Consider the following 12,781-nt stretch of genomic DNA (forward strand, 5'->3'; position numbering starts at 1 on the left):
CCCACAGAGTTGGCCTTCTCCAGGTCCCATCGACTAAACAATGTCGTTTGGCGGGCCCCAGGGGAAGAGCCTTCTCTGTGGCATCCCCAGCCCTCTGGAACCAACTCCCCCCGGAGATTAGAATTGCCCCCACCCTCCCTGTCTTTTGTAAACTACTCAAGACTCATTTATACCGCCAGGTATGGGGGAATTGAGATATTCCTTCCCCCTTGGCCATTACAAGTTATGCATGGTATGTCTGTGTGTATGTTTGGTTTTATAATAAGGTTTTTTAGTTGTTTTATTATTGGATTGTCACATGCTGTTTTTATCATTTTTGTTAGCCGCCCCGAGTCTACGGAGAGGGGCGGCATACAAATCCAATAAATATTATTATTATTATTATTATTATTATTATTATTATTATTATTATTATTATTATTATTATTATGTTGAGTGCAAAGAACAGAAACTAAGATGATTAAAAGGCCTGGAAACAAAAGTATGTGATGAATGGCTGCAGGGTTTGGGTTTGGCTAATTTGGAGAAAAGAAGGACTGGGGTGGGGACACATGATATCTATAAAGAATAGGGGATCAAGTTATTTTCCAAAGCACCAGAGGGCAGGACAAGAAACAATGGATGGAAACTAATCAAGGAAAGACTTAATTTGGAATCAAGGAGAAACTTCCCAACAGTGAGAACAATCGACCACTGGAACAGCTTGCTGTCAGAAGTTTTTGGTGCTTCATCATGGGAGGTTTTAAAGAAGAGACTGGACAGTCACTTGTTTGAAATAATATAAGGCTATGATGGTGCACCTAGGGCAGTGATGGCAAACCTTTTTTCCCTTGGGTGCCGAAATAGTGTGGGTGCGCGCTATTGTGCATGTGTGAGTGCCCACATTCATAATTCAAGGCCTGGGGAGGACAAAAACAGCTTCCCCTGCTCCCCAGAGGCCCTCCGAAGGCCAGAAATGGCCTGTTTCCTGTTGTGGTTAGCTCTGGCCCAGCTCCTGCCCCAAGGACTGTGGATGTGGGGAAGACATCCACATGCTGCAGGCCTCTTTTGCCCCCGGTGGAGTCTGCTGATGAAGGCTCCTCTGACCAAGAAGACATGAGTGACGGGAAGGAGGAGAGTGTGGCAGACAGCTCAGAAGGAGATCAATTATCTAGCTCCTCCTTGGATTCACAACAAGAGTAAATGATACAGCCATGCATGCGGAGAGCGATGCATAGACAACAACAACTGAGAGATTATTATCAAAGAAAATGAGGCCACCTGTGGTTGGGTGGGGCTGTGGTAATTAGTGAGGCTGCTATAAATAGCAGCCTGTGGGTTTGGCCGTTGTGTTTGGTGACTGCTTTGCTGACTTTGATCTTTGTGTGCTGATTTTTCCCCACTTGGAAACTAAACCAGGGCAAAGTGTGTTTCACTTTGTGAAAGAAGAAGGACTGTGAATTGCTTCACAGCTGCAAGCTAAGTATCACAGAACTGATAAGGGACTTGTATAAATTACCAGTTTGTTTGGAGACCAGTGCTCTTTGCTATACCAAAAGAGGGCTTAGTTTAAGTGAATTTTCATTATAAAGAACATTGTTTTGAATTTTCAAACGTGTGTGTGTCTGAATTTGTACCTGTGAATTTTTGGGAGGATTCTACCAGAGAGCCCGACAGAACATTTCCCAATTTCTGGTGGGCCCTGTAGGCTCGTGTTTCACCCTCCCCAGGCTCCAAAGGCTTCCCTGGAGCCAGGGGAGGGTAAACCCCCCCTCCCCATCTCCCCCAGAGGCTCTCTGGAAGCCAAAGAACACCCTCCCACAGCCTCTGTGGAAGCCTGAAATCAGCTGGCCGGCACACATATTTACATTGGATCTAACCTAAGGCAACAGCTCATGTGACAGCAGATATGGCTCCGCATGCCATCTCTGGCACCCATGTCATAGGTTCGCCATCCCTGGTGTAGGGTTTACTGCTTGATCATGGAATTGGACTAAACAACCTCTAAGGTCCCATCCAGCTCTATCCTGAGGGTTTGACAGCACAAATTATAGGAAAAGAAACTGCAAACTTTTAATGTGAGCTTCCTTTGTAAATTGCAATCGTGCTTCTTAGCTTCATTTGCACTGTTCTGGAAATCACCTATAGAAGCACTACAGAACCAAAGAGTTTCCTCCTTTCACTGTATAACCACAACTGTACATTTCAGTAGTCCAGACCAACAACACTTCCTTTAGTCATATGAAGGCGTATTAAGAATGTCTCATTTACACATAGCCCATCTATTTTGGATTGCAATTGACCATGGATGCTGACCTGGTTTATGAAAATGTCAAGTCTCCCGAAGATTCCTCATCCAGAAAAAGAAGTGGAAAATTAGATGTTGTTCAACAGGCAGGTAAGTTCCTTTATTTCGGGCTGCCTCTCAGACTGAGAAAGGCATAGAAACATAGAAGACTGACGGCAGAAAAAGACCTCATGGTCCATCTAGTCTGCCCTTATATTATTTCCTGTATTTCATCTTACAATGTATATATGTTTATCCCAGGCATGTTTAAATTCAGTTACTGTGGATTTACCAACCACGTCTGCTGGAAGTTTGTTCCAAGGATCTACTACTCTTTCAGTGAAATAATATTTTCTCACGTTGCTTTTGATCTTTCCCCCAACTAACTTCAGATTGTGTCTCCTTGTTCTTATGTTCACTTTCCTATTAAAAACACTTCCCTCCTGAACCTTATTTAACCCTTTAACGTATTTAAATGTTTTGATCATATCCCCCCCTTTTCCTTCTGTCCTCCAGACTATACAAATTGAGTTCATTAAGTCTTTCCTGATATGTTTTATGCTTAAGACCTTCCACCATTCAAGGCAACATGTTTTCTGAAAAATAATCCATTTCAGTTTCTTTTACTAGCATTGTAAGTGAAAACAGAAGCCCAAATAGCCAATGGGAGGTGGGTTGGCATATGAGGATCTAAATTTAAGATGCCACATGGCTGTGAAACTCACTTGATGACTTTGATCCAGTCATAATATTTCCCAGTTGAATTTCTTTCTGAGGATTTGTTACTGTGCAGATAACAGAGAGAGACCCCATACAGATGCTGCATTTAGCTTGTATTAGAAAACAGAAGAAAGCTCTTTGTATTGGATGTCTTGCAGTTCCCTTTGTTACCAAGAAACCATAGAAAAGTTAATCTCAGCTTGGAGAAACTTGATGTTCTCTTGATGGCTGAGGATCTTCTCAGCTGTGCTTTGGATGAAGAATAAAGATTGACATTAATGCGAGGGTGGGCAGGGGGGCTTTTTCAAAAGCACAGGATGCAGAGAAACCATCTAAACCCGGGGGGAAATGCCAAAAATTATGTCATCATCGGACTCCTACTGGTTGCAACTCTGGACAGCACTGGTAGGAACCCACCACTGCTTCATGTGGATATAGTTCCATTGAGGACTACATGTTGAGTGTGGTTGGTCAGCGAGTTATGAATCCAGCTGGAGGTATTATGACCACAACATTTCACTGGTTCACTAATTTAATCACTTCATCAAAAATGCAATAAAATTTGTCTGGTGTGATTTCAGGCTCATTGGTCTGAATGTTTCCTGGATCCATCTGGTCCTGGTGATTTGAACATGTTTAGGGTAGACAGGTGACCACTCAGCCTTTTTCTTCCCTATTGTGTTTGTAATCTGCTTTTTGAGGTGCTGTTTTTGATAGGTTGGACTGTTTTTTCCCTTTGTGTAAAGACAAATGCAAAAAACTTGTAAAATAGTTCTGTTTTCTCCCTTTTGCTTATCACCTTCTTGCCACTTTCTAACACCAATATACCAATTATTTCCTTGCTTTTTTCCCCTTGCTTTTAACATGTTAACATGGTTATTTTTTACTTTTGTCGTAAGCCTTAGTTCATTATGAGTCTTTGCTTTCCTTACTTCGTCTTTGCAGGCTCGGGCTATTTGCTGATATTCTGCCTTAGTTATGTGCCCCTCTTTCTACTTTTTATACTTGTCATTTTTGTGAAGGTTCATTGGCAATGTGGATCTTGAAAAATATTACAGGAATCCAATGGAGCTAGGTATCAAGTGCTATTTGTATTTATCTGCTTTGTGCTAAGAGATATGCATCTCCTATGGTTTTACAGATAAAATTCTAAGAGCTGCCAATTTATTTATTTATTTATTTATCTATCTATCTATCTACCTACCTACCTACCTACCTACCTACCTACCTACTTACTTATTTATTTGATTTGATTTGTATGCCGCCCCTCTCCGTAGACTCGTTGTTCTCCCTAAAGCAGGGGTGTCAAATCTAAGGCCTGCAGGCCACATCCAGCCTGCGGGGTGCTTAAATCTGTCCCACGGGGCCAGCCTGGAAATAGCAAAGGACTGTCCTGTGGTGCTTCTAGCAGCCAAAACAGAGTGGGGGGGCACACGCAATCCCTACATGTCCCATTTTTGGTCTGGACAGCATTCTGCAGCACTCTGCCAATCAAAATGAGGTGCAGGAGGCCCAAACACGTTTTGGGTGGCATGTGCTGCAGGAGTATCCATCCCCTCTCCCACAACCTAGCTGGCCCAGAAAGGAGAATTACAATGCTGAATTGATCCTTGAAGAAATCCAGTTTGACACCCACACTCTAAAGCTGTACATTGTTCTGAATGTCGGTTGTTCATCCATTAACATCTGTCTCTTGCAGGATCTTTGCTCAAAAGGCAGGAGAATAGAGATCTTCCTCTCCATGTTTTTCCGAGCCCCCTCTTTTTAAAATTTCTCTGTTACTTTCATTATAACTGCACAATACACATAATACATAGACGAATGCAATTATGCACAATGAATGTATTATGTGTATTGTGCAGTTATGCATTATGTATGTTGATAAGACCATATTATTCAGGAGTCACTTAACTCCCAGATTTCTGCTTTTTCAGTAAGAGTGGATGTACTTCAGATCCCTTTGAATTTAATATAAGCAAGTAAAATTTTACTTGACAAAGGCTTGGAATATCATGTGTCAAATGTCAGAAAACCAAGGAAACTGGTTTTGCTTGAATTTTGCAGATCATCGATTTTGCCCTCATTGGCATTGGATTGTGCTGTGGTTTTCCTGTGCTGGGAATGTTCTCTTGGTGGTGGCCATGATACTGATAGGAGTTCACAGTGAGTATTGTTGAAGCAGAGAGCATGACGAGGCTGCATAAATAAGAATCAAATGTACTCAGCCTTTTAATCAAAGATTAAAAGCATAACTTCTAATAGAAGTGTAGCTATCCAGCATACAAACCGGAAACATTAAAGTGTATAAAATAGTGTTTACTTTAGAAAATATCATAGTCAGGTTAAACAGTCTGGTCATTCACATTCAAATCAGTTAATAACTCTCAATACAAAAATATTACAAGCCTTACTTTGTCTTATCAGACATACATTATAGTTTACAAATACAACAAACACAGAGCTTACTACATCAATCACAGTGAATCAGCAAAATGAGCAGAGAGAGCAGAGAGAGAATCATGCTTTCTGGCTTCCTCTTATGGCAATTTGAAACACTACCTCTTAAAGATATAGTACTTCAATACAATACAATACAATACAATACAATACAATACAATACAAACAAACATTCATTGTTACCTTGTTTATATATTGCCAACCCAACTGTTTGTACATAGTACTAACATACCACAATGTCCTACCTGTCAATGAATATTTCACCTTCAACTGCAATAATACACCAACACACAATAGATTCAAACTCAATGTAAACTGCTCCAAATTCAGTTGCAGAAAATACAACTTCAGCAACCGAGTGATCAATGCCTGGAATACACTCCCTGACTCTGTGGTTTCTTCCCCAAACCCCCTGTCGACCTCAACCCATTCCTAAGAGGTCTGTAGGGGGCTGCATAAGCGCACCATTGTGCCTACCATCCCTGTCTTACTGTCCAATACCTACTATCTTGTACATGTTTGACTAAATGAATGAATGAATGAATGAATGAATGAATGAATCAATCAATCAATCAATCAATCAATCAATCAATCAATAATCAATCAGGTAATCCCTGTTTAGAGACTACTTGTTTGGTGATTTATACTCAGTTAGGACAGTGATGAAAAAGCAACTGCACAACCACTTCTCATATTGGTGCAGAATATAACATCAGAGATACTATAGAGTTCTTATTATGCAATCTACTGTAATTCTGGTTAATTCTCTTATAGGTCTGGGTTGCAGTTTCTCAATAGCACTAAACAGAAGCCCACAAAACCCAGAGGAAATTAATAGCATTTCAAACACACATCAGTGCAATCACCTTGAAAGCAAAACCAATAAACAATTACAAGGATTCAGGTCTTGTGTGAGACACCATTTGTGTGATGCTGCAGATGCAATGAAAGGTAATGTTTATTTTGAGCTCAAAACTTCCTGTGACCTATGTTATAATTTCTCTGAAATTATTATCCCACATTATGTCTGTTATCTTTTTTTCCATCGTGGCCATTCTGACCAACCAAAACTATTTACTAAGCCTGCATTACTATTACTGCTAGTTTTTTCTCATCGTTCCTATCACTCATCTCTTTCCACTTATGACAGTATGAGTGTAATTCGTTGCTTGTATTCTTAAGCTTTTTATTATTATTGATTGCTTCATGATTGCTTCTTTGACCCCTCTGACAAGCATTAAGTGTTGTACCTCACGATTCTTGACAAATGTACCTTTTCTTGTATGTACACTGAAAGCATATGCACCAAAGACAAATTCCTTGTGTGTCCAATCATACTTCGCCAATAAAGAAGTCTATTCTATATTTTCTGCTTTTCCCCTAAACTCTAATAGCTCTTTGTGCTTGTCCTGCCTCTTTCTCAGAACTATCTACGGTACTTCGAGTAGGATCTACTGACAATTAGGCAGCAACAAACTGCTAAGCCTTGAGGGAGTCACAAAACAGGACAGGAAGGCAGTCTGGTTGCAGTTAGTCTTTTCTGTAGTCCTAACTACCCATTGAAGTCTGTACCTGTCCTTCTTGGTTGCTGTGACAAACCAGACAGTTATTGAGGTACAAAGACAGGCTCAATAATGTGAATTAGCCACCCTGAGACCCATTGGGATTGGTCTGAAGGCAAACTGCCCTCCCCCAGTGGGCCGACCTCTAGGGAGGCACAGGATGCCATAATTGCCACATCAAAATGAAGCAACGGAGAAAATTTTCTCAATGAGACGACCTCGGTTGAATCAAGATCGCTCCTTTTATTGTATTTCACTTTTCCTGACATGTGGTACAGAATAACCAATTCGCGAACGTCACATACATTAAGCCATCCCCCAACTACCATTCACTCATGCGCTGTATAAGGCAACCTCCTCGTGACTTCCTTATAGATAATTAACGGAAGCTCCATTCTTTGCCTTTTCCTGGATTGTGTGTTTACTGGTGATTAGCAAAGGAATGAGAGTAAGGCATATATTTCCTTATATGGAAGTTAGCTATACATTATCTTCATGCTGTATATCAAGTTAATTATTTTCCACATGGTCATGGATTCTGCAACTTGCTTACTCAGCCTGGATTTTGCTGCTTTTCATAGAGGAAGAATAAGGTTTATACAGCACCCATTAGGCTAAAACATCACCCTTCAGCAATATTCCATCCCAAAGTTCAGTGCCTATGAACCTATGATTACAACATTGGTCGGCATAGATGTCGAATGAATGAATGAATAAGTAAATAAATTTTAAAAGATTTATTTATCCCTTTAGAGAATAGAGCCTGCCGCATGTGCCCTAAAACATGGCTTTTGTATGAGGACAAATGCTACTGGATTTCTACTTCAATCCAATCCTGGAACGAAAGCTACAAGGACTGTGTGGCAAAAAGATCTCAGCTATTCATGATTTCTAGTACAAGAGAGCAGGTAAAAGAATTTGTTGCAGGTGAAGAATCCATAACTTTCTTATTTTTTCTATTTTTATTTTTAGATTGCAGTGGCTCAGCTAGGGTTTACCAGCAGGCTTTATGTCAGCGGTCCCCAAACTACGGCCCCTGGGCCGCATGCGGCCCACTGAGGCCATTTATCCGGCCCGCGGGTGAGTGACAGGAGCACATCTAATTTTCCATGAATAAAATGCGGTATTTTGTTAGTAGCTAATATCAATCATCAAAAAAGTTGCAAAAGTTTTTTTTCTAATTTTGTCATCCAGTTACATTCTTTTTCTTTTAATTAAATTCCTTTCTCAAAAAAGTACACCACCAATTATATTTCTAACTTATTAACCATTATGCCAAAATGCTTCCTTCTTTCTTTATACATTTTTCTATAAGCCAAGAAAACCTTGTATTGCCAATCAGATGTTAACAAAAGAAAATTAAAAGCAAAACATAAACATATATGAATTTCAGACTTTTCTCCCCCCCCCACTCTAAATAGTACGTTCCCATTTTGTTTTTAACTTTAAAATAAGGTATGTGCAGTGTGCATAGGGATTTGTTCATAGGGTTTTTTTTATAGTCCGGCCCTCCAACAGTCCAAGGGACAGTGAACTGGCCCCCTGTGTAAAAAGTTTGGGGACCCGTGCTTTAAGTGATACTTCAGAGAAAGTGGCATCAGCCAAATAAATACATAGTATATAGCTTCTCACATGATTGTTTCTTGATTCTTTGATGCTTAATTGTCATCTACTCAAAGGATAAAGAAAACCTACTCATTAAAGTACTTCACTGCTTCAGTGGCACATTTCATTCAGTAATAGGACAGGGTAAGGGATTCCAGAAGTCATTTTTGTAATTAAAATTAAATGATATTTTGTAGGAATATCTTCAGAACATAATAAAGAATAAAACAACATGGATTGGGCTTACATTCAAATTGCAAAAGAAGTGGATGTGGATCAATGGCTCACCATTAAACCCAAGGATGTGAGTATTCAAATACCCATGGAAGGAATCTTTTGGATGTATTGTTGTTTGCAGAACAAAGTAAAAGAGAGAGATGTATGGATAGTGTCCAAGTAATTTTTGTATGATTGTAACTGCCCTTTTTAAAATAACTTTTTATGGGGTTTTAGTTTTAGATAATGTTTTAGTTTTAGATAATGTTTGACTTCTTTTTATTTATTTATTTATTTATTGGATTTGTATGCCGCCCCTCTCCGCAGACTCGGGGCGGCTAACAACAGTAATAAAACAGCATATAATAATAAATCCAATACTAAAAACAGTTAAAAACCCATTATTATAAAAACCAAACACACATACAGATATACCATGCATAAAATTGTAAAGGCCTAGGGGGAAAGAGTATCTCAATTCCCCCATGCCTGGTGGCAGAGGTGGGTTTTAAGCAGCTTACGAAAGGCAAGGAGGGTGGGGGCAATTCTAATCTCTAGGGGGAGTTGGTTCCAGAGGGCCGGGGCTGCCACAGAGAAGGCTCTTCCCCTGGGTCCTGCCGAGCGACATTGTTTAGTTGACGGGACCCAGAGAAGATCCACTCTGTGGGACCTAACTGGTCTTTGGGATTCGTGCAGAATTTTTATCGCTTTGTATCTATTTATATTGTATCTTTATTATTGTTGTAAGCCACTCTGAGTCCTTCAGGATTGGGCAGCATATAAGTCATATAAATAAATAAATAATATACCCATAGCAAACAGAATTCCGAGGCAGGTAGATACCTCAAACAACAATTTATTTGGATATATCATATTGACACAGACTGGTGAAACCTGACTCTAAAGATTCCTTCAGATTTTACCTAATTTAAAGTAAAAGTTTTCCCTTCCCCAACCAAACAATCACATGGTCCAATCAGGGTGCTATCTAGTTGCTTGGCAGCATCACTCCTCTTCTCTTTATCCACCTGTTGGAATGTCCTTGGTTCCCAGGGGAAAGGCTGCAAACCCCAGCTATCTCTATTCGCCCCTCCCTTATCCTCATCTCCATTGTGACAACACTGAAGCCTCAAAGATGGCCTCAGTCAGGCCAAGCTTCAGAGTTGACAAAGAGTATAGACCTGGGATGGCACAGTGGTTAGAGTGCAGCAGTGCAGACTACTTTGGCTAACTGCTAGCTATAGTTCAGCAGTTCAAATTTCACCTCTGGCTCAAGGTTGACTCAACCTTCCATCCTTCCGAGGTGGGTAAAATGAGGACCCAGTTTGTTAGTGGCAATATGCTGATTCTGTAAACAGCTTAGAGAGGGCTGTAAAAGCACTATGGAGCGGTATATAAGTCTAAATGCTATTGCTATAGATATTAAATGTCTTATGGAATCCGGAAGCATTTTAAACTGATTATAATGTCAACTTTCATTTCATCAATGAACAAATTACTTCAGTACAACTGAAAAGCCCATATTTAAGTCAGGAACTGTGCCTTTATTTCATTACTTTTGGCTTTCTGCTACTGTTAGAAATTCTTTCTTCATTCATTCACATTGTAGACTCCCAAACTCCTAATCACTCGGAGAGGGGGCATACAAATACAACCACTTTAGAGAAATAGATAAAGAATAGATAGGAATAAACGATGGCAAAGATGGCACAAAGGCTATCTATTATTATTAGAAGTCATGATGGCCAGTGAGTGAAACATCCATATGATCTGAGTACTTACTATCCCACATTCCTATTCTTCCCTATGCTATCGTTAAACAAATTATCTCCGAGACCACCTTCTGCTGCACGAATCCCAGCATCCGGGGAGGTTCCACAGAGTTGGTCTTCTCAGGGTCCCGTCAACCAGACAATGTCGGCTGGCGGAGCCTAGGGGAAGAGCCTTTTCTGTGGGGGCTCCAGCCCTCTGGAGCCAGCTCCCTCCAGAGATTCGCACCGCCCCCACCCTCCTTGCTTTCCAAAAAAGTTTGAAGACTCATCTTTGCCCCCAGGGCTGGGGCCATTAGATTTCTCCCCTCCCCCGACCAACACATGTATTTAGAATAAATTATTGATTGAGTGAATGATAATTGAATGTTTTTAGTTTCTGGGATGTTTTTTAAGTCTTTTAACTGTTATTAATTGGATCAAATTGTTTTATTATGTATTCTATGTTTGTTGTGAGCCGCCCTGAGTCCACAGAGAAGGGCGGCAATGAAATGAAATGAAATGAAATGAAATGAAATGAAATGAAATGAAATGAAATCAAATCAAATCAAATCAAATCAAATCAAATCAAATCAAATCAAATCAAATCAAATCAAATATCAAATCAAATCAAATCAAATCAAAAATAAAAAAATAAAAAAAATAAAAAATAAATAAAAAAATTAAAAAGTAAATAAAAAAATAAATAAAATAAATAAAAAAATAAAAATAAAAAATAAAAAATAAAAAAATAATAAAAAAATAAAAAAATAAAAAATAAAAAAATAAAAAGCAAAAAAATCGAATCAAATCGAATCAAATCGAATCAAATCGAATCGAATCGAATCGAATCAAATCAAATCAAATCAAATCAAATCAAATCAAATCAAATCAAATCAAATCAAATCAAATCAAATCAAATCAAATCAAATCAAATCAGCCATTAAGTGGAGCATGGGGTGCCTCGGGGATCCTGGGGGCCTTGGGAGACATATTGGAAGGCCTACTCTGAGCCCACACAGCCTTCTCTGCCATCTGAGGCAATTCCACTCTCTTCCCCCTGTGGTCCATGTAGGCCTTGGCCCTGCTTCCTGGCCAACCGGACCCCACACCTTCCTCCACATAAGTTTCTCTCTGTGTGTGAGAGGGACGGAGATGGTTGTAAAAGGCAGGTGTCTCTGTTGATGGAACAGGTGGCTCTTGTCTACCATTTTTCCTGAACTGAAAGTTCTTTTCTCTTTCCCTTTACAGATCTCAAAGCTTAAAGGGTGACTGCGCTATATTAGGAAAGAAGGGAATTGCCTCCGATATGTGCACCACAGAGAATTACTGGATTTGTCAGAAACCGTCTGTATTCATCTGAGGATTTGCACGCAGAAGTAAAAACAGAATCCCCCTTCCCCTTGTAAATGTTGGCTGCCTTTTTCAGCAATGGCTGTTCCACTGCAGAGCAAAGAAGGAGGTGCTATCTGAGGAAACAACTGCTAAATCATTCTACATGCGCAGAAGCAAACCATCGCTAAAATCTCGCACGCACCTGCATCCCCTCATAAGATTTTGCTTCCTGTGCATGCGCAGAAACAAAACCTCACTCGAACACGTGCGCAGCTCAATTTTCACCGGTACTAACCTGCTACTGTGCTAAATCCTTATTCCATCCTGTTGTGTTCTGTCGAGCTCTTTGGTAGAATCCTCCCAAAAATGCACAGATACAATTTCAGACACACACACGTTTGAAAATTCAAAACAATGTTCTTTATACCGAAAAATGCAAATAAATGAAGCCCTCTTTTGGTATAGCAAAGAGCACTCATCTCCAAACAAACTGGTAATTTGTACAAGTCCCTTATCAGTTCTGTGATACTTAGCTTGCAGCTGTGAGGCAATTCTTTCTCAAAGTGAAACACACTTTGCTCTGGTTTAGTTTCCAAGTGGGGAAAAATCAGCACACAAAGATCAAAGTCAGCAAAGCAGTCATGAAACACAACGATCAGATAATCCTCCACAATGGCCAAACCCACAGGCTGCTATTTATATCAGCCTCACTAATTACCAGAGCCCCACCCAACCACAGGTGGCCTCATTTTCTTTGATAATAATCTCTCAGTTTTTGTTGCCTATGCATCGCTCTCCGCATGCGTGGCTGTATCATTAACTCTTGTTCTGAATCCAAGGAGGAGCTAGATAATTGATCTCTTCTGAGCTGT

The 12,781-nt window shown here is 40.0% G+C and overlaps 1 protein-coding gene across 1 annotated transcript; it reads left to right on the plus strand.

The window, feature by feature from the left end:
* Window positions 1–2,283: 2,283 nt before the first annotated feature.
* On the plus strand, window positions 2,284–11,937 carry LOC139158367 (killer cell lectin-like receptor subfamily B member 1B allele C). The gene is made up of 6 exons (XM_070735669.1): window positions 2,284–2,377; window positions 5,051–5,149; window positions 6,218–6,394; window positions 7,759–7,913; window positions 8,808–8,914; window positions 11,826–11,937. The coding sequence occupies exons 1-6, from the start codon at window positions 2,284–2,286 to the stop codon at window positions 11,935–11,937; spliced, it is 744 nt and encodes a 247-aa protein (XP_070591770.1).
* The last annotated feature ends 844 nt before the right edge of the window (window positions 11,938–12,781 follow it).

The sequence above is a fragment of the Erythrolamprus reginae genome, chromosome 2 (assembly GCF_031021105.1).
Source record: "Erythrolamprus reginae isolate rEryReg1 chromosome 2, rEryReg1.hap1, whole genome shotgun sequence".
In the NCBI taxonomy this organism is placed as follows: domain Eukaryota; kingdom Metazoa; phylum Chordata; class Lepidosauria; order Squamata; family Dipsadidae; genus Erythrolamprus; species Erythrolamprus reginae.